The 23,156-nt window shown below is 28.5% G+C and overlaps 2 protein-coding genes across 2 annotated transcripts in view; both read right to left on the minus strand.

The window, feature by feature from the left end:
* The window catches only part of LOC129605657 (pancreatic triacylglycerol lipase-like), a 90,269-nt gene extending 75,564 nt beyond the window's left edge, over positions 1-14,705 (minus strand). Inside the window, exons 1-2 of the mRNA XM_055515549.1 lie at positions 14,701-14,705; positions 13,781-13,833 (exon numbers count right to left, since the gene is read on the minus strand). Coding sequence (XP_055371524.1) covers positions 13,781-13,833; positions 14,701-14,705 — 58 coding nt within the window. The remainder of the gene's footprint in view (positions 1-13,780; positions 13,834-14,700) is intronic.
* A 1,448-nt stretch (positions 14,706-16,153) lies between these two features.
* LOC129605603 (inactive pancreatic lipase-related protein 1-like) lies at positions 16,154-19,856 on the minus strand. Its single transcript, XM_055515466.1, has 7 exons — positions 19,758-19,856; positions 17,534-17,609; positions 17,216-17,474; positions 16,990-17,147; positions 16,805-16,912; positions 16,520-16,629; positions 16,154-16,449 (listed from the first exon to the last, which is right to left on the minus strand). The coding sequence occupies exons 1-7, from the start codon at positions 19,801-19,803 to the stop codon at positions 16,247-16,249; spliced, it is 960 nt and encodes a 319-aa protein (XP_055371441.1). The 5' UTR covers positions 19,804-19,856; the 3' UTR covers positions 16,154-16,246.
* Between the last annotated feature and the right edge of the window lie 3,300 nt (positions 19,857-23,156).

The following is a 23,156-nucleotide window of genomic DNA, read 5'->3' on the forward strand; positions in this document are numbered from 1 at the left end:
TTTGCAAAATTTTAAATGCGCTTTCTGGCTAAACTAGAAGAGATAGAGCGATTCTACGTGTTTTTTGTGATCACTGGGAATGCACAGATTCTGCCAATATATGATAAAAATATTTTTGGAGATATTTGAAAAAATCTTTTGCAAAACTTTAAACGCGTTTTCTGGCTAAACAAGAAGAGATAGAGTGATTCTACGTGTTTTTTGTGATCACTGGGAATGCACAGATTCTGCCAATATATGATAAAAATATTTTTGGAGATATTTGAAAAAATCTTTTGCAAAACTTTAAACGCGTTTTCTGGCTAAATTAGAAGAGATAGAGCGATTCTACGTATTTTTTGTGATCACTGGGAATACACAGAGATATTTGAAAAAATCATTTGCAAGACTTTGAACTCGTTTCCTGGCTAAACAAGAAGAGATAGAGCGATTCTACGTGTTTTTTGTGATCATTGGGAATGCACAGATTCTGCCGATATATGATAATAAGTTGTAGCAAAAAGATTTTTGGAGATATTTGAAAAAATCTTTTGCAAAACTTTAAACGCGTTTTCTGGCTAAACTAGAAGAGATAGAGCGTGTGAGCGTGACGTGTTTTTTGTGATCATTGGGAATGCACAGATTCTGCCGATATATGATAATAGGTTGTAGCAAAAATATTTTTGGAGATATTTGAAAAAATCTTTTGCAAAATTTTAAATGCGCTTTCTGGCTAAACTAGAAGAGATAGAGCGATTCTACGTGTTTTTTGTGATCACTGGGAATGCACAGATTCTGCCAATATATGATAAAAATATTTTTGGAGATATTTGAAAAAATCTTTTGCAAAACTTTAAACGCGTTTTCTGGCTAAACAAGAAGAGATAGAGTGATTCTACGTGTTTTTTGTGATCACTGGGAATGCACAGATTCTGCCTATATATGATAATAGGTTGTAGCAAAAATATTTTTGGAGATATTTGAAAAAATCTTTTGCAAAACTTTAAACGCGTTTTCTGGCTAAACTAGAAGAGATAGAGCGATTCTACGTATTTTTTGTGATCACTGGGAATACACAGAGATATTTGAAAAAATCATTTGCAAAACTGTAAACTCGTTTCCTGGCTAAACAAGAAGAGATAGAGCGATTCTACGTGTTTTTGTGATCACTGGGAATGCTCAGATTCTGCCGATATATGATAATAGGTTGTAGCAAAAATATTTTTGGAGATATTTGAAAAAATTTTTTGCAAAATTTAAATGCGTTTTATGGCTAAACTAGAAGAGATAGAGCGATTCTACGTGTTTGTTGTGATCACTGGGAATGCAGAGATTCTGCCGATATATGATAATAGGTTGTAGCAAAAATATTTTTGGAGATATTTGAAAAAATCTTTTGCAAAACTTTAAACGCGTTTTCTGGCTAAACTAGAAGAGATAGAGCGATTCTACGTGTTTTTTGTGATCACTGGGAATGCACAGATTCTGCCGATATATGATAATAGGTTGTAGCAAAAATATTTTTGGAGATATTTGAAAAAATCTTTTGCAAAACTTTAAATGCGTTTTATGGCTAAACTAGAAGAGATAGAGTGATTCTACGTGTTTTTTGTGATCACTGGGAATGCACAGATTCTGCCAATATATGATAATATGTTGTAGCAAAAATATTTTTGGAGATATTTGAAAAAATCTTTTGCAAAACTTTAAACGCGTTTTCTGGCTAAACTAGAAGAGATAGAGCGTGTGAGCGTGACGTGTTTTTTGTGATCATTGGGAATGCACAGATTCTGCCGATATATGATAATAGGTTGTAGCAAAAATATTTTTGGAGATATTTGAAAAAATCTTTTGCAAAATTTTAAATGCGCTTTCTGGCTAAACTAGAAGAGATAGAGCGATTCTACGTGTTTTTTGTGATCACTGGGAATGCACAGATTCTGCCAATATATGATAAAAATATTTTTGGAGATATTTGAAAAAATCTTTTGCAAAACTTTAAACGCGTTTTCTGGCTAAACAAGAAGAGATAGAGTGATTCTACGTGTTTTTTGTGATCACTGGGAATGCACAGATTCTGCCAATATATGATAAAAATATTTTTGGAGATATTTGAAAAAATCTTTTGCAAAACTTTAAACGCGTTTTCTGGCTAAACTAGAAGAGATAGAGCGATTCTACGTATTTTTTGTGATCACTGGGAATACACAGAGATATTTGAAAAAATCATTTGCAAGACTTTGAACTCGTTTCCTGGCTAAACAAGAAGAGATAGAGCGATTCTACGTGTTTTTTGTGATCATTGGGAATGCACAGATTCTGCCGATATATGATAATAAGTTGTAGCAAAAATATTTTTGGAGATATTTGAAAAAATCTTTTGCAAAACTTTAAACGCGTTTTCTGGCTAAACTAGAAGAGATAGAGCGTGTGAGCGTGACGTGTTTTTTGTGATCATTGGGAATGCACAGATTCTGCCGATATATGATAATAGGTTGTAGCAAAAATATTTTTGGAGATATTTGAAAAAATCTTTTGCAAAATTTTAAATGCGCTTTCTGGCTAAACTAGAAGAGATAGAGCGATTCTACGTGTTTTTTGTGATCACTGGGAATGCACAGATTCTGCCAATATATGATAAAAATATTTTTGGAGATATTTGAAAAAATCTTTTGCAAAACTTTAAACGCGTTTTCTGGCTAAACAAGAAGAGATAGAGTGATTCTACGTGTTTTTTGTGATCACTGGGAATGCACAGATTCTGCCTATATATGATAATAGGTTGTAGCAAAAATATTTTTGGAGATATTTGAAAAAATCTTTTGCAAAACTTTAAACGCGTTTTCTGGCTAAACTAGAAGAGATAGAGCGATTCTACGTATTTTTTGTGATCACTGGGAATACACAGAGATATTTGAAAAAATCATTTGCAAAACTGTAAACTCGTTTCCTGGCTAAACAAGAAGAGATAGAGCGATTCTACGTGTTTTTGTGATCACTGGGAATGCTCAGATTCTGCCGATATATGATAATAGGTTGTAGCAAAAATATTTTTGGAGATATTTGAAAAAATTTTTTGCAAAATTTAAATGCGTTTTATGGCTAAACTAGAAGAGATAGAGCGATTCTACGTGTTTGTTGTGATCACTGGGAATGCAGAGATTCTGCCGATATATGATAATAGGTTGTAGCAAAAATATTTTTGGAGATATTTGAAAAAATCTTTTGCAAAACTTTAAACGCGTTTTCTGGCTAAACTAGAAGAGATAGAGCGATTCTACGTGTTTTTTGTGATCACTGGGAATGCACAGATTCTGCCGATATATGATAATAGGTTGTAGCAAAAATATTTTTGGAGATATTTGAAAAAATCTTTTGCAAAACTTTAAATGCGTTTTATGGCTAAACTAGAAGAGATAGAGTGATTCTACGTGTTTTTTGTGATCACTGGGAATGCACAGATTCTGCCAATATATGATAATATGTTGTAGCAAAAATATTTTTGGAGATATTTGAAAAAATCTTTTGCAAAACTTTAAACGCGTTTTCTGGCTAAACTAGAAGAGATAGAGCGTGTGAGCGTGACGTGTTTTTTGTGATCATTGGGAATGCACAGATTCTGCCAATATATGATAAAAATATTTTTGGAGATATTTGAAAAAATCTTTTGCAAAACTTTAAACGCGTTTTCTGGCTAAACAAGAAGAGATAGAGTGATTCTACGTGTTTTTTGTGATCACTGGGAATGCACAGATTCTGCCAATATATGATAAAAATATTTTTGGAGATATTTGAAAAAATCTTTTGCAAAACTTTAAACGCGTTTTCTGGCTAAACTAGAAGAGATAGAGCGATTCTACGTATTTTTTGTGATCACTGGGAATACACAGAGATATTTGAAAAAATCATTTGCAAGACTTTGAACTCGTTTCCTGGCTAAACAAGAAGAGATAGAGCGATTCTACGTGTTTTTTGTGATCATTGGGAATGCACAGATTCTGCCGATATATGATAATAAGTTGTAGCAAAAATATTTTTGGAGATATTTGAAAAAATCTTTTGCAAAACTTTAAATGCGTTTTCTGGCTAAACTAGAAGAGATGGAGCGATTCTACGTGTTTTTTGTGATCACTGGGAATGCACAGATTCTGCCAATATATGATAAAAATATTTTTGGAGATATTTGAAAAAATCTTTTGCAAAACTTTAAACGCGTTTTCTGGCTAAACAAGAAGAGATAGAGTGATTCTACGTGTTTTTTGTGATCACTGGGAATGCACAGATTCTGCCAATATATGATAAAAATATTTTTGGAGATATTTGAAAAAATCTTTTGCAAAACTTTAAACGCGTTTTCTGGCTAAACTAGAAGAGATAGAGCGATTCTACGTATTTTTTGTGATCACTGGGAATACACAGAGATATTTGAAAAAATCATTTGCAAGACTTTGAACTCGTTTCCTGGCTAAACAAGAAGAGATAGAGCGATTCTACGTGTTTTTTGTGATCATTGGGAATGCACAGATTCTGCCGATATATGATAATAAGTTGTAGCAAAAATATTTTTGGAGATATTTGAAAAAATCTTTTGCAAAACTTTAAATGCGTTTTCTGGCTAAACTAGAAGAGATGGAGCGATTCTACGTGTTTTTTGTGATCACTGGGAATGCACAGATTCTGCCGATATATGATAATAGGTTGTAGCAAAAATATTTTTGGAGATATTTGAAAAAATTTTTTGCAAAATTTAAATGCGTTTTATGGCTAAACTAGAAGAGATAGAGCGATTCTACGTGTTTTTTGTGATCACTGGGAATGCACAGATTCTGCCGATATATGATAATAGGTTGTAGCAAAAATATTTTTGGAGATATTTGAAAAAATCTTTTGCAAAACTTTAAACGCGTTTTCTGGCTAAACTAGAAGAGATAGAGCGATTCTACGTATTTTTTGTGATCACTGGGAATACACAGAGATATTTGAAAAAATCATTTGCAAGACTTTGAACTCGTTTCCTGGCTAAACAAGAAGAGATAGAGCGATTCTACGTGTTTTTTGTGATCATTGGGAATGCACAGATTCTGCCGATATATGATAATAAGTTGTAGCAAAAATATTTTTGGAGATATTTGAAAAAATCTTTTGCAAAATTTTAAATGCGCTTTCTGGCTAAACTAGAAGAGATAGAGCGATTCTACGTATTTTTTGTGATCACTGGGAATGCACAGAGATATTTGAAAAAATCATTTGCAAAACTTTAAACGCGTTTCCTGGCTAAACAAGAAGAGATAGAGTGATTCTACGTGTTTTTTGTGATCACTGGGAATGCACAGATACTGCCAATATATGATAATATGTTGTAGCAAAAATATTTTTGGAGATATTTAAAAAAATCTTTTGCAAAACTTTAAACGCGTTTTCTGGCTAAACTAGAAGAGACAGAGCGATTCCACGTGTATTTTGTGATCACTGGGAATGCACAGATTCTGCCGATATATGATAATAGGTTGTAGCAAAAATATTTTTGGAGATATTTGAAAAAATCTTTTGCAAAATTTTAAATGCGCTTTCTGGCTAAACTAGAAGAGATAGAGCGATTCTACGTGTTTTTTGTGATCATTGGGAATGCACAGATTCTGCCGATATATGATAATAGGTTGTAGCAAAAATATTTTTGGAGATATTTGAAAAAATCTTTTGCAAAACTTTAAACGCGTTTTCTGGCTAAACTAGAAGAGATAGAGCGATTCTACGTATTTTTTGTGATCACTGGGAATACACAGAGATATTTGAAAAAATCATTTGCAAGACTTTGAACTCGTTTCCTGGCTAAACAAGAAGAGATAGAGCGATTCTACGTGTTTTTTGTGATCATTGGGAATGCACAGATTCTGCCGATATATGATAATAGGTTGTAGCAAAAATATTTTTGGAGATATTTGAAAAAATCTTTTGCAAAATTTTAAATGCGCTTTCTGGCTAAACTAGAAGAGATAGAGCGATTCTACGTGTTTTTTGTGATCACTGGGAATGCACAGATTCTGCCAATATATGATAAAAATATTTTTGGAGATATTTGAAAAAATCTTTTGCAAAACTTTAAACGCGTTTTCTGGCTAAACTAGAAGAGATAGAGCGATTCTACGTATTTTTTGTGATCACTGGGAATACACAGAGATATTTGAAAAAATCATTTGCAAGATTTTGAACTCGTTTCCTGGCTAAACAAGAAGAGATAGAGCGATTCTACATGTTTTTTGTGATCATTGGGAATGCACAGATTCTTCCGATATATGATAATAAGTTGTAGCAAAAATATTTTTGGAGATATTTGAAAAAATCTTTTGCAAAACTTTAAATGCGTTTTCTGGCTAAACTAGAAGAGATAGAGCGATTCTACGTGTTTTTTGTGATCACTGGGAATGCACAGATTCTGCCGATATATGATAATAGGTTGTAGCAAAAATATTTTTGGAGATATTTGAAAAAATCTTTTGCAAAACTTTAAACGCGTTTTCTGGCTAAACTAGAAGAGATAGAGCGTGTGAGCGTGACGTGTTTTTTGTGATCATTGGGAATGCACAGATTCTGCCGATATATGATAATAGGTTGTAGCAAAAATATTTTTGGAGATATTTGAAAAAATCTTTTGCAAATCTTTAAATGCGTTTTCTGGCTAAACTAGAAGAGATAGAGCGATTCTACGTGTTTTTTGTGATCATTGGGAATGCACAGATTCTGCCGATATATGATAATAGGTTGTAGCAAAAATATTTTTGGAGATATTTGAAAAAATCTTTTGCAAAATTTTAAATGCGCTTTCTGGCTAAACTAGAAGAGATAGAGCGATTCTACGTATTTTTTGTGATCACTGGGAATGCACAGAGATATTTGAAAAAATCATTTGCAAAACTTTAAACACGTTTCCTGGCTAAACAAGAAGAGATAGAGTGATTCTACGTGTTTTTTGTGATCACTGGGAATGCACAGATTCTGCCAATATATGATAAAAATATTTTTGGAGATATTTGAAAAAATCTTTTGCAAAACTTTAAACGCGTTTTGTGGCTAAACTAGAAGAGATAGAGCGATTCTACGTATTTTTTGTGATCACTGGGAATACACAGAGATATTTGAAAAAATCATTTGCAAGACTTTGAACTCGTTTCCTGGCTAAACAAGAAGAGATAGAGCGATTCTACGTGTTTTTTGTGATCATTGGGAATGCACAGATTCTGCCGATATATGATAATAAGTTGTAGCAAAAATATTTTTGGAGATATTTGAAAAAATCTTTTGCAAAACTTTAAATGCGTTTTATGGCTAAACTAGAAGAGATAGAGCGATTCTACGTGTTTTTTGTGATCACTGGGAATGCACAGATTCTGCCGATATATGATAATAGGTTGTAGCAAAAATATTTTTGGAGATATTTGAAAAAATCTTTTGCAAAACTTTACACGCGTTTTCTGGCTAAACTAGAAGAGATAGAGCGATTCTACGTATTTTTTGTGATCACTGGGAATACACAGAGATATTTGAAAAAATCATTTGCAAGACTTTGAACTCGTTTCCTGGCTAAACAAGAAGAGATAGAGCGATTCTACGTGTTTTTTGTGATCATTGGGAATGCACAGATTCTGCCGATATATGATAATAGGTTGTAGCAAAAATATTTTTGGAGATATTTGAAAAAATCTTTTGCAAAATTTTAAATGCGCTTTCTGGCTAAACTAGAAGAGATAGAGCGATTCTACGTGTTTTTTGTGATCACTGGGAATGCACAGATTCTGCCAATATATGATAAAAATATTTTTGGAGATATTTGAAAAAATCTTTTGCAAAACTTTAAACGCGTTTTCTGGCTAAACTAGAAGAGATAGAGCGATTCTACGTATTTTTTGTGATCACTGGGAATACACAGAGATATTTGAAAAAATCATTTGCAAGATTTTGAACTCGTTTCCTGGCTAAACAAGAAGAGATAGAGCGATTCTACATGTTTTTTGTGATCATTGGGAATGCACAGATTCTTCCGATATATGATAATAAGTTGTAGCAAAAATATTTTTGGAGATATTTGAAAAAATCTTTTGCAAAACTTTAAATGCGTTTTCTGGCTAAACTAGAAGAGATAGAGCGATTCTACGTGTTTTTTGTGATCACTGGGAATGCACAGATTCTGCCGATATATGATAATAGGTTGTAGCAAAAATATTTTTGGAGATATTTGAAAAAATCTTTTGCAAAACTTTAAACGCGTTTTCTGGCTAAACTAGAAGAGATAGAGCGTGTGAGCGTGACGTGTTTTTTGTGATCATTGGGAATGCACAGATTCTGCCGATATATGATAATAGGTTGTAGCAAAAATATTTTTGGAGATATTTGAAAAAATCTTTTGCAAATCTTTAAATGCGTTTTCTGGCTAAACTAGAAGAGATAGAGCGATTCTACGTGTTTTTTGTGATCATTGGGAATGCACAGATTCTGCCGATATATGATAATAGGTTGTAGCAAAAATATTTTTGGAGATATTTGAAAAAATCTTTTGCAAAATTTTAAATGCGCTTTCTGGCTAAACTAGAAGAGATAGAGCGATTCTACGTATTTTTTGTGATCACTGGGAATGCACAGAGATATTTGAAAAAATCATTTGCAAAACTTTAAACACGTTTCCTGGCTAAACAAGAAGAGATAGAGTGATTCTACGTGTTTTTTGTGATCACTGGGAATGCACAGATTCTGCCAATATATGATAAAAATATTTTTGGAGATATTTGAAAAAATCTTTTGCAAAACTTTAAACGCGTTTTGTGGCTAAACTAGAAGAGATAGAGCGATTCTACGTATTTTTTGTGATCACTGGGAATACACAGAGATATTTGAAAAAATCATTTGCAAGACTTTGAACTCGTTTCCTGGCTAAACAAGAAGAGATAGAGCGATTCTACGTGTTTTTTGTGATCATTGGGAATGCACAGATTCTGCCGATATATGATAATAAGTTGTAGCAAAAATATTTTTGGAGATATTTGAAAAAATCTTTTGCAAAACTTTAAATGCGTTTTATGGCTAAACTAGAAGAGATAGAGCGATTCTACGTGTTTTTTGTGATCACTGGGAATGCACAGATTCTGCCGATATATGATAATAGGTTGTAGCAAAAATATTTTTGGAGATATTTGAAAAAATCTTTTGCAAAACTTTACACGCGTTTTCTGGCTAAACTAGAAGAGATAGAGCGATTCTACGTATTTTTTGTGATCACTGGGAATACACAGAGATATTTGAAAAAATCATTTGCAAGACTTTGAACTCGTTTCCTGGCTAAACAAGAAGAGATAGAGCGATTCTACGTGTTTTTTGTGATCATTGGGAATGCACAGATTCTGCCGATAGTTGTAGCAAAAATATTTTTGGAGATATTTGAAAAAATCTTTTGCAAAATTTTAAATGCGCTTTCTGGCTAAACTAGAAGAGATAGAGCGATTCTACGTATTTTTTGTGATCACTGGGAATGCACAGAGATATTTGAAAAAATCATTTGCAAAACTTTAAACGCGTTTCCTTGCTAAACAAGAAGAGATAGAGTGATTCTACGTGTTTTTTGTGATCACTGGGAATGCACAGATACTGCCAATATATGATAATATGTTGTAGCAAAAATATTTTTGGAGATATTTAAAAAAATCTTTTGCAAAACTTTAAACGCGTTTTCTGGCTAAACTAGAAGAGACAGAGCGATTCCACGTGTATTTTGTGATCACTGGGAATGCACAGATTCTGCCGATATATGATAATAGGTTGTAGCAAAAATATTTTTGGAGATATTTGAAAAAATTTTTTGCAAAATTTAAATGCGTTTTATGGCTAAACTAGAAGAGATAGAGCGATTCTACGTGTTTTTTGTGATCACTGGGAATGCACAGATTCTGCCGATATATGATAATAGGTTGTAGCAAAAATATTTTTGGAGATATTTGAAAAAATCTTTTGCAAAACTTTAAACGCGTTTTCTGGCTAAACTAGAAGAGATAGAGCGATTCTACGTGTTTTTTGTGATCACTGGGAATGCACAGATTCTGCCTATATATGATAATAGGTTGTAGCAAAAATATTTTTGGAGATATTTGAAAAAATCTTTTGCAAAACTTTAAACGCGTTTTCTGGCTAAACTAGAAGAGATAGAGCGATTCTACGTATTTTTTGTGATCACTGGGAATACACAGAGATATTTGAAAAAATCATTTGCAAAACTGTAAACTCGTTTCCTGGCTAAACAAGAAGAGATAGAGCGATTCTACGTGTTTTTTGTGATCACTGGGAATGCACAGATTCTGCCGATATATGATAATAGGTTGTAGCAAAAATATTTTTGGAGATATTTGAAAAAATCTTTTGCAAAACTTTAAATGCGTTTTATGGCTAAACTAGAAGAGATAGAGCGATTCTACGTGTTTTTGTGATCACTGGGAATGCACAGATTCTGCCGATATATGATAATAGGTTGTAGCAAAAATATTTTTGGAGATATTTGAAAAAATTTTTTGCAAAATTTAAATGCGTTTTATGGCTAAACTAGAAGAGATAGAGCGATTCTACGTGTTTGTTGTGATCACTGGGAATGCAGAGATTCTGCCGATATATGATAATAGGTTGTAGCAAAAATATTTTTGGAGATATTTGAAAAAATCTTTTGCAAAACTTTAAACGCGTTTTCTGGCTAAACTAGAAGAGATAGAGCGATTCTACGTGTTTTTTGTGATCACTGGGAATGCACAGATTCTGCCGATATATGATAATAGGTTGTATAGCAAAAATATTTTTGGAGATATTTGAAAAAATCTTTTGCAAAACTTTAAATGCGTTTTATGGCTAAACTAGAAGAGATAGAGTGATTCTACGTGTTTTTTGTGATCACTGGGAATGCACAGATTCTGCCAATATATGATAATATGTTGTAGCAAAAATATTTTTGGAGATATTTGAAAAAATTTTTTGCAAAATTTAAATGCGTTTTCTGGCTAAACTAGAAGAGACAGAGCGATTCCACGTGTTTTTTGTGATCACTGAGAATGCACAGATTCTGCCGATATATGATAATAGGTTGTAGCAAAAATATTTTTGGAGATATTTGAAAAAACTTTTTGCAAAACTTTAAATGCGTTTTCTGGCTAAACTAGAAGAGATAGAGCGATTCTACGTGTTTTTTGTGATCATTGGGAATGCACAGATTCTGCCGATATATGATAATAGGTTGTAGCAAAAATATTTTTGGAGATATTTGAAAAAATCTTTTGGAAAATTTTAAATGCGTTTTCTGGCTAAACTAGAAGAGATAGAGCGATTCTACGTGTTTTTTGTGATCACTGGGAATGCATCATTCTGCCGATATACGATAATAGGTTGTAGCAAAAATATTTGTGGAGATATTTGAAAAAATCATTTGCAAAACTGTAAACGCGTATTCTGGCTAAACTAAAAGAGATAGAGCGACTCTACGTGTTTTTTGTGATCACTGGGAATGCACAGATTCTGCCGATATATGATAATAGGTTGTAGCAAACATATTTTTGGAGATATTTGAAAAAATCTTTTGCAAAATTTTAAATGCGTTTTCTGGCTAAACTAGAAGAGATAGAGCGATTCTACGTGTTTTTTGCAATCACTGGGAATGCACAGATTCTGGCGATATATGATAATAGGTTGTAGCAAAAATATTTTTGGAGCTATTTGAAAAAATCTTTTGCAAAATTTTAAATGCGTTTTCTGGCTAAACTAGAAGAGATAGAGCGATTCTACGTGTTTTTTGTGATCACCGGGAATGCACAGATTCTGCCGATATATGATAATAGGTTGTAGCAAAAATATTTGTGGAGATATTTGAAAAAATCATTTGCAAAACTGTAAACGCGTATTCTGGCTAAACTAAAAGAGATAGAGCGATTCTACGTGTTTTTTGTGATCACTGGGAATGCACAGATTCTGCCGATATATGATAATAGGTTGTAGCAAAAATATTTTTGGAGATATTTGAAAAAATCTTTTGCAAAATTTTAAATGCGTTTTCTGGCTAAACTAGAAGAGATAGAGCGATTCTACGTGTTTTTTGTGATCACTGGGAATGCACAGATTCTGCCGATATACGATAATAGGTTGTAGCAAAAATATTTTTGGAGATATTTGAAAAAATTTTTTGCAAAACTTTAAATGCGTTTTCTGGCTAAACTAGAAGAGATAGAGCGATTCTACGTGTTTTTTGTGATCACTGGGAATGCACAGATTCTGCCGATATACGATAATAGGTTGTAGCAAAAATATTTGTGGAAATATTTGAAAAAATCATTTGCAAAACTGTAAACGCGTTTTCTGGCTAAACTAGAAGAGATAGAGCGCTTCTACGTGTTTTTTGTGATCACTGGGAATGCACAGATTCTGCCGATATACGATAATAGGTTGTAGCAAAAATATTTGTGGAAATATTTGAAAAAATCATTTGCAAAACTGTAAACGCGTATTCTGGCTAAACTAAAAGAGATAGAGCGATTCTACGTGTTTTTTGTGATCACTGGGAATCCACAGATTCTGCCAATATATGATAATAGGCTGTAGCAAAAATATTTTTGAAGATAATTAAAATATCTTTTGTAAAACTTTAAACGCGTTTTCTGGCTTAACTAGAAGAGATAGTGCGATTTTAAGTGTTTTTTGTGATCACTGGGAATCCACAGATTCTGCCAATATATGATAGTATATATATGATAATATATAATTGTTCAACTAATAAAAATAGCTTCATTTTTGAAACATCGTTTAAACTTTTTGTTTGTTCGTTGTAACTTCAAATTCATCAAATTTTAAAAATTAAGTTAATTCTTATTATACTACAATATAAATTTGAAGTGAGTGTCTAAATTATTTTATTCCATTTCAAGCTTGTACACCATATTTTATTAAATTAACTAAAATTTTACTTGATAAATACTAACATTACACTAAAAGTTTTATTATAAAATATTAAAAATTAATTTATTTTACTATTATTATTAGTAATAGGTATACTTACAATTTAAAATTGTGACAATAATTAATGATAAAATTATAGAAGCCTTCATTTTCTTATATTACTTATCTTATCACAACCAAATCAAAGAATGCCAAAATCTATTAATCCTAACCAACATATATATAAAAAAAAATAAGCACTTTATGGAATATTTAAAAAAAATTTTACTGAACAATAAAATTTTTCATCAAATACAATTTATAATTTTTTTCTTCGTTTATGATATATTTTATTTTAACCCTGGATTGCCAATCATAAGTAAAATTTACTTGATTCGAACTTTAAAAACGAATATCTTTATAATATGTCGTGTTTTTTTTAATTGTGCATTCTATAATATACAAAAAATATCTTGCTTATATTACTATGGTTCTGTATATTACTATTTTTACACCGTAACTAAATTTTAAAAAGCATTCTAACAAAAATTTTTATTTTTTCTGAGTAAATTTTAATCACAGTTGGTAGTTGTTTTTTTTTTTTAAATGTCGACAACGTTAAAAACAAAATTAAATGTAAATTAAAAGTAACCAGAAAAAGACCCAGTTTAAGAATGTTAAAATTCATATATGCGACGAAATGTCAAAATTCATATATAGAATACACATATTTATAAATGGGACTGCCCAGAAGCAAGCTAAATTACGGCCGTGAACTTAATTAACGGCGATAAAATAACCTAATCCTGTTTTACTTCTGTTTCCATGATTGCTGTTACTGAACAGTTCATTTTACCGTTCTGAATTAACAATGGAAAACGTCCACCGCTTCCGTTCACCGCTTTTGTTCTGTTTTTACAAGAATTAGTAAGTAAATTATCAAAATCATCTCAATAAAATAATTAATGGTTGTCGTCTTATTCAGATTCGATTTAATTGACAATTAAACTTCAGTCAATTGACATAAAAAAAAGTTTTTATGTCAATAGGAAATAATAACATTTTACTTACTATCCTACAATGAACATAAATAAAAAAGTTAATAATTTTACAAAATTAATAAGCAAATAATTCAATTATTTAATATGAAATTTTAAATAATTCAAAATATAAATGTGTTTAATATTTGATATTTTATATTGTATATTTTTGTTATACAAATAAATGTTATGTTATATAAATAATATTATTATTGATCTTAAACGATTTCATCATTTAAGTCATCTTAAAGGTATAGTAAAATAATTATATAAGTACAAACATACATATTATAATAAAGTTGAATTTGATTGTTTTAATAACTATTCTGACCATATTACAGACAATAAGATGGGTATTGTGATTACACCGAATTTCATAAGAGCAAATTTTCGACAGGAATACCATTTCTCTATGCTGAGCAAACGTAAGTAAACTGGTTTTATATATACATATATGATATGAGTCCATTTGTCTGAACTTATTAACGAGTTCGCTTTTTAAATTCAATGTCTAATTGTAAATCATCCAGTTAAAACACGTGTAAATTATTTTAGATGAGTTAAGGAGGTTACTCGCTTTCTTCAAAATTTTAGAAAAGTGTTTAGAAAATCTATTTTCATAATCTTATATAGTAAATATAAAAATAATTCTAAAATATAATAAAAATTAATTTATTATTCAGAAAATGTGATTAGCACATTACCCACACACTTAAGTCGGTAATGTGCTGATCACGTCATATCTTTCTCCTTTATACTTTGTTTATTTTACTTGGTTATTGATTGTTTTTTATTTTGACAACTGATTTACAAATTAAATGTATGCATATGTACCTAAATGATTTTTACAATTAAATTAACAATTAAAAAAATAAAAACAATTTAATATTTCTGAATTCCTTTTAAATTACATCCAGTAGTAATATATTGTTGCAGCTACATTTCAGATTTCAATTAAGTTTTTCATATGTACGTACATGTTTAATCTTAAACTTTTCACGTCAACATTTAAAGGTACTTTTGGTCAGGTACATACATTTTTCAATTTTCCTTGAATTGGGACTTGTTTTGTATGTTTATCATGTAAATGCTACTAAATTCCTGAAAATTGTCGTCACCGACTTTTATAATTGTCTCATATGTTTAAGTATAACAGTGTCTAAAAACTTTATAATTAAAGGGAATTAGTATTGTGTACAGACCCTTTTGCAAATAAATATTTTGAAAAAAAATTTAAAATATTGCAAAGCCACTTGTTTAAATAAGAATTAATAAATAATGTTCACACATTTAAAATTATAGAAATTAATTTTTAAATACGTGTACTAAAGAAATATTGAAATTAAGTATGAACAAATAAAAATTGGATTAAAAATTTTTCATTAAAACTGATTTAATTAAAGATTTTTTTTAAAATAGGAAAAATAACAGAAGATTACGAGTATTTACAGTACTCTTTATTATTTATAATTGTTAATGTTATTTTTTGAATAGAAAACATAAAAGACAACACTAAGTTAGACTAATACTTGGTTAAACAAGAATTATGTTAACCCTTTATATTTATTTATTTGATTAAATTATTCATTCTAGTTTTTTTCATTATTATCTTTGTCTTCCAAAATGCAGTAACACGGTATTATTAAACAATTCAACTATTAATTGTGAATTATGTGTTAATACCGAATCACTAAATTTTGTAAGTCAAGGTATTTAAATATGTTTTATAAGCACGTGTATGTCTTAATTAGTCCGCTTTTATAATATAGCTGTTTTATTTAAAAATTGCTACAAAATATTATTTAATTGAGAATAAGTGAATCGAGATTAACGCTCAAGTAACTATACAATACTACTTAAAAAGTAATATAATCACATCTCAGAAATATTTGTGAATGTCAATTTCACAACAAGATATTTATTAACTTGAAAACTTTAAAAGATTATTTAAATATTTCTCTATATATATAAATTAATATAAATAAATAAATTATTAAATAAACAATTAAAAATTTATTTAAAATATTTATTTTATTAACTTTATTTTAAAATATAATTCAAATAGTATATTAATTGTTAAGCCCTCTCAAAAAAAAAAATAAATATATTTTTAAAATTTTATTAAGTAATTTTCATAAAAATGCATAATTATTTTATTTCAATCCAGCATTTAAAATAAGTGTTCTTGCAAAAGGTTTCTCATCATTTGTGTATAAATAATAATTTCCCCTAGAACTGTGAAAAAAGAAAAAAATCAATTTATTTTTGATAATTTTTTCAAATTAAAAGAACAAAAATTGATAAATTATTTGCCTTCTTGGAGCTTGTAATCCCATTAATGTGATTTCATTAGTTTGATAGAAAGATAATGGTCTAGTTAAAAATTCAGAATATGTATTTGCTTTATATGCTACAAATTTTTCTGGATATAAATTTGCAACACTTTCAGCCCAATATTTCCATGATCTCCAATGACTACAAAAATCTAATGAAATTCAAAAACAAAAATGATATAAATTATGAAAATTTTGATTTTAATTTATGTGTAAATAAACCATTTGGATCTGGTGTAAGTAAATTGAGTGGAGGACATCCTGGTTGTAATGCTTTACCTCCATTTGGCCAAAAATCTACACTACCAGTTTGAACCGGAGCACCAAAAATACTATAAAAATAATTGAATTTTTATTTAATAATATAAAATTTAAATTTAAAAAATCTATAATTATATTTTTACAATTTTATATATAAAATTTATAAGATTTCTTTTGAATACACTAAATTTTCAATAATATCAAGTTAAATTTTCGAAACAATCTACAATTCTTCATAAAACTTACTATGCATCTGTATGAATGACATCAACAAATTTAGCATCATTTGAACTTATTGTTTCCATAAACGAAAAAGAAGAGAATCCTGGGTATGCTGGGTCTAATGAAGATATTCTTATAATAAATTTGAAAAGTGTTGTTATCTTAATATCAGTATTTGTTTTCATATAATTAAAATATAATTTACAAACCTATTTAATATTTTTGTACCATTGGTTTGTGCAATTATATTTCTTCCTATATAACCTACGAACTGTCCTCCTATTGAATGACCTATCAAATGAAATTTTTCAATTGGCAATCCAGCATTAAAAAGTTTTATTAATGCTTGTGAAACAAACGGAGTTAGCTAAAAACAACAAAAAGGGTATAGAATTGCAGAAAAATTAAAAATTTTATACGCACACATGTACTTACATATGAGACAGCATTAACAGCCCTAGGATAAGCTAATGCTATATCACGGTTACAATATGAAGCGTAATCTAAAGTTATAAAATTATAATTTTTGCGATAGCTATAAGCTCTCTTCAATGTTGGTATGCTATAACGTTCTTGGGTTTCTGAATAACCATGTACATATAAAGTTGTTATATGTTCAATATTAAAATCTGCATTCTCTAAAAGTTGATTTGCATCTTTTAATTGATATGATACGTTCTGTAAATTTTCATCGCTAAAATAAAATCACATATGTACTTAAAAAGGTTTTGATTCAAAATTAAAGAAATTTACCCATGATAGAAATATATTCGAACATTAGTCCAAGGATCTGGATATGTGAAACAGAACTGCGTACGAACGATCTGACCTAAAAAGAAAAATAAATTTCGGAATTATGTATAGTCTTATTATTTATTTAAAGTTACGGTATTTTATTTTTGGTTTATAATTGAAGGCAAAGAAACATTGAATTTTAAAAATCAGAACTTTAAAATAATTTCAATAATTACCACAAATTTTGTTATAATAAGTATGTGACACATTCTAAATAAAATGTTACCACCCTAACCTAAACTATTTATTCGAAATTATAAATTAATCTTTATTAAAAATGTTACCAACTCTTTGGATAAACGATTAAGTATATTAATTATTTATTATTATTTTAAATGAAAAAAAATCATATAAACTGATCAGAAATTATTTAGCTATATTTATAAAGAAGAAATATACTGACCCATTAAATTATAAGTGCTGTGGAGCTTTTCACAGCGGTACTGAAACATTTAAAATTTTCTTGTTTGTTTCTTTTGTAATTTTATTCAAATTGTGTACATTGGAAGATTGTGTTAATGAAACAGATTGTCAGATTAATCAATATTAACAGATTTTCTTTAACAGAAATTTATAAAAAAAATTTAGAATCGAACCCCAAAATTCGCTTTCCATATTCTCCAATTTGATATACAACTAGTAAATTTTTTTATATTTTTCACAAAAACTTATTATTGTTGGATAATATTTTATAATATCGGGCAAACTGATTTCTACAAATATGCAGTTTCTACAGGAAATCTAGGTGTAATAGAAAAATGTCTATGATATAATGCGAAAATCTGCCTAATATATATTTTTGCATATTATTCTGCAAATCTGTATGAAATATATTTTAGATGTTTTCAGTTAAAAATTTTTAATCTATTTTCATTTTTAAAATTTATATTAATTTTTTCTACAATAAGAGCCATTATATAAATTGCAATAAATTACATTATTTAGATTTTATATTTAAAGTTTTAAATAACAACAATTTTCTTAGCAAAAATGTTACATAAATAAATTGTGATATTATATTTTTTAGCACTTTTCCAAAAAATTTTTGAAAAAAAGTGTTTATTAGTTTCACTCTGTTCGTGCGTCCGCCAGTCCGTCCGTGGATACTTTTTTCTAGAGGGGGGGAGATAGGTAAAAATTTCTTCTAGACCCCAGCCTGTAGAAACTTAAAATTTTAGGGGCTTTTAGACACTAATAAACGCTTCATTTCGTTAGAAGAAAATTGTTTCCATGTCCACCCCCTCTCAAGTTATCGCCTCTTGAAATTTGTAAAATTTCAATTTTTGACACCTTATATTTCCGAACCGCAGGATTTTTAAAATTTCTATAAATGAAAAAAACTAACGGTAAATTCCATGACATTAAAAAATATAATTATTTTTTTTAACTCACACAATTAACCCTTAAAATCGAGCATTATGTCAACTCCACTTTATATTAATTTTCGCTTTATTTCAAACACTGCATAAATCGTTCATCCTAAATATGTGCAATCCCAGAAATAGTTTCGTTTATGAATGAAAATAATTTTAATAGTGTGATAGGTACATAGACAGTATTAGCAGCATTTTAACTTGTTGAAGGGAAAAGTGCTACAATTCAAACCATTGGTTTGACCCTACTTTATTTTTATAAAAAATCATTAAAATTTTACAGGTGTTCTAAAGTTTTTATGTTCTTATTTTATTATTTTTGTTTGATTACATAAACGGGAGATTTCCAAATTGAAATTTTACTTTCTTTATTTTAAATTGTTTAGGTTCGAGACAGGAGTAACGAGTAACAAAATCAGAAGAACAACATAAATTTAATTATAATTAATTTGTTGCGGAAATCATTGTTTTTGTTGTTTTTTTTTTAATTTGAACTTAAATTTTTCTCGTATTCACGATAGTCCTGATATTTTTATAAGTTATTTCATTTCGAAAAAGAATGATCCATAATACTGAACAATAAGGATTAAAAATTTTTGTTTTTTTTGAACATATTTTATTTTAATTATTTTTTCAATGTTTCGACCCCATATCTTCGCTTCTTAATTTTTTTTTTGCACATTTTACACTTTAACTTCTTTTTAAAATTTATTTGCTATTGTTTTTAATTTTTTTTTTTTGAAATTACTAAAGTAATATTTTAATATAATTGTTTTGAACTTTGGTAAACTTCAACTCAAAAAACTTACTTTTAAAAATTACAACTAAAATTATTAAAATTAATGTTGACTTCATGTCTTTTCACAACCAAATCAAATGATATAATAACAAAATAATTTTGTTAAAATAATTTTTCAAAAAAAAATATTTTTTTTTTCACATGTACAATAGTATGCAAGATGAACTCATATGAATTTTTTATTACATGATTTAAAATTTTGATTTTCCATTCACAATATACGTAAGTAAATTATTAAGATAGTTTTTCAACTTGTCAAGAAGGCATTAAAAAGTATATAAGATTTCGTTGAATATATGACAATTTTCAATAATATGCAATGAGAGAGCAATCTCACGGTCTTCTTATATGTTTGTTCGATAGCAAGTTCAATACCTTTATAAGAGTATAAATTTCTTGTCATACAAAAAAAAATTTTGAAAATGTCATTAAAACATGATTTTACGTCATAATGCCATTAAAATCTATGTAAATAACTTGTTTTGTTTTTAACAATAAATAGTCGATATATACCATAATTTAATTAACAGTTTTGTATTTTCCCAACTCTATTTTTTGAATATTTCTCTTTGACTATTGTAAGAAAACGAATCAATTCATCGACACTTCATATTAATCAGAAATTTTTTCTTTTTATAATTTTAAAAAAAAATTATTGTACTCTTAAAAGATTCAAAAAAAGAAACAAGAAACTGGCACGTGACCAAAGATTTAATTGTCTATAGATTAATGTATGTAGGTGATTATCCATATGGAAAATTATTATAGTACGCCCGAAGATAAAAGAATTTATTAATGGTTTTTCTATTATTCTAAATATTATTTTCCATACAATTTTCGACCTCTATTTCAAATAGAAGAATGCTTGATCTATTAATGATATAAGATCAATTATGTTTTTCTGATAAAATGCTTTTAAAATGATAATTTGAACTGCGTCTTTTATTTAGACTTTATGTATTACAAGAGAGATATTATAACTGTTAAGATTTCACACAAACCTATAGAATGTTTTTAATGTAAATAATCGTCATATACATACGTACAGCTACAATTACGATTATTAGAAGAAATCTTTAGAGAATTACTATTTTTATTAGTTTCTGTATATTTAATATATATCTTATTAAGCTTATACCTAATATAACGTATATTTTAAACATTAATAACATATACATAACTTGAAATATACTCACTTCAAACTCAATTTTCAGTAAATCACTCTTCAAACTCAATTTTCAGTAAATCTCTCTTCAAACTCAATTTTCAGTAAATCGTTTATCCAAAAAAATTCCCTTCGTTTATATTTTCTTATTTGTAGAAATCAAATAGTATGAACGAATGACTTTATACGAGTATATTTTTAAATTGTTTTCAAATTTGAAAACAGCATTTGCATAATTGCAATTTATAATGTGCCTGCCGTAACATTTGAGTATTAGATCAAATTCAACAAATACCACCCACAAGGGAAGCAGTATATTTGTATCGTATTATTACAATTTTGAATTGGAATTGAAAAAGATTGCTCAATAAAGTCTGCAACATAATATCTACCACAAAACTAAACAATAATTATATTAGAATTATCAGAATTATTATCGGAGTCGATTCATTACTTACCGTTCCAATAATTAAACATAACCATATATAATCAAAAATTTTACCTTAATATAGGACGATAATTAAAAATCTTGTTTCCGATTTGATTATAAGTGTATTATAAATTCAGTTACGATCAAATATGCAGTGCGTCGATAGCAGAATAAGCTCACTGACAATACATAAAGACATAAACAAACATAAAGAACAAATTTTCTTCTTAACCTAAACACTTCGTAGTTTTTACATTCTAAACTTATTATATTGCGGATTACCTGTTTATCTAGGTATCCTTAATATTGTTTTGTTATTCTATAAATTTTGTTCATATTATAAATATTTATATAATGTTCTGTGCATGTGCTTTTTGTTATTTGTCAAATTTAATGAACTAAAAACTTTATCAAAAAAATTGGAAAATTATTTTTCGTAAAATTAATTAAATAATTTATTATACATGTTTGTTAAAGCTTAATGCATTCAAAACCACATGCTCATTATAATATAATGCAATTATATAGTGTATTATAATATAATGGTTGTTATGGTCATAAAATTTAATTTAAAACAATTTGCCGAGTGTTTTAAATAATCAAAACATTTAAGTACATAATTTAAAATTGATTAAATCGAATAAAATTCTTAGTACAATATTGGTGTTTTACAAAATTTTACATTCAAAAAGTATTCAAATTTTAAAAATATTGTCTTGAAGTTATAAGCACAGAAGGTATAAATATAGAATTTATAACTGTTTAGTTTTAGTTTAATATTGTCTAGTGTGGTAGCCAAATCTTTCTATTAAATAACATGAATTCTAATAATGAATCCGAAGAAGAACATGAGTTCATGTCTGATTACAATTTTGTATAAATCATATACTGACAAAAATTTTATGTTATTTATTTATTCAGATAAGTCGAAGTATTTCTAGGCGGTATGATTAGCACATTACCGACACACTTAGGTCGGTAATGTGCTGATCACATCATATCTTTCTCCTTTATACTTTGTTTATTTTATTTGGTTATTGATTGTTTTTTATTTTGACAACTGATTTACAAATTAAATGTATGCATATGTACCTAAATGATTTTTACAATTAAATTAACAATTAAAAAAATAAAAACAATTTAATATTTCTGAATTCCTTTTAAATTACATCCAGTAGTAATATATTGTTGCAGCTACATTTCAGATTTCAATTAAGTTTTTCATATGTACGTACATGTTTAATCTTAAACTTTTCACGTCAACATTTAAAGGTACTTTTGGTCAGGTACATACATTTTTCAATTTTCCTTGAATTGGGGCTTGTTTTGTATGTTTATCATGTAAATGCTACTAAATTCCTGAAAATTGTCGTCACCGACTTTTATAATTGTCTCATATGTTTAAGTATAACAGTGTCTAAAGACTTTATAATTAAAGAGAATTAATAGTGTGTACAGACCCTTTTGCAAATAAATATTTTGAAAAAAAATTTAAAATATTGCAAAGTCACTTGTTTAAATAAGAATTAATAAATAATGTTCACACATTTAAAATTATAGAAATTAATTTTTAAATACGTGTACTAAAGAAATATTGAAATTAAGAATGAACAAATAAAAATTGGATTAAAAATTTTTCATTAAAACTGATTTAATTAAAGATTTTTTTTAAAATAGGAAAAATAACAGAAGATTACGAGTATTTACAGTACTCTTTATTATTTATAATTGTTAATGTTTTTTTTTGAATAGAAAACATAAAAGACAACACTAAGTTAGACTAATACTTGGTTAAACAAGAATTATGTTAACCC

The sequence above is a fragment of the Condylostylus longicornis genome, unplaced genomic scaffold (genome assembly GCF_029603195.1).
Source record: "Condylostylus longicornis isolate FDR11 unplaced genomic scaffold, ASM2960319v2 ptg000013l, whole genome shotgun sequence".
In the NCBI taxonomy this organism is placed as follows: domain Eukaryota; kingdom Metazoa; phylum Arthropoda; class Insecta; order Diptera; family Dolichopodidae; genus Condylostylus; species Condylostylus longicornis.

What these genes read in the sequence shown, in the direction of transcription:
- LOC129605603 (XM_055515466.1), bottom strand. Translation starts at nt 19,803, where the DNA reads ATGAAGTCAACATTAATTTTAATAATTTTAGTTGTAATTTTTAAAA. An exon ending in TTTAGTTGTAATTTTTAAAA is followed by an intron (nt 17,610 to 19,757) that starts GTAAGTTTTTTG and finishes TTTTCTTTTTAG; the next exon opens with GTCAGATCGTTCGTACGCAG. An exon ending in ACTTACACCAGATCCAAATG is followed by an intron (nt 16,450 to 16,519) that starts GTTTATTTACAC and finishes GAATTTCATTAG; the next exon opens with ATTTTTGTAGTCATTGGAGA.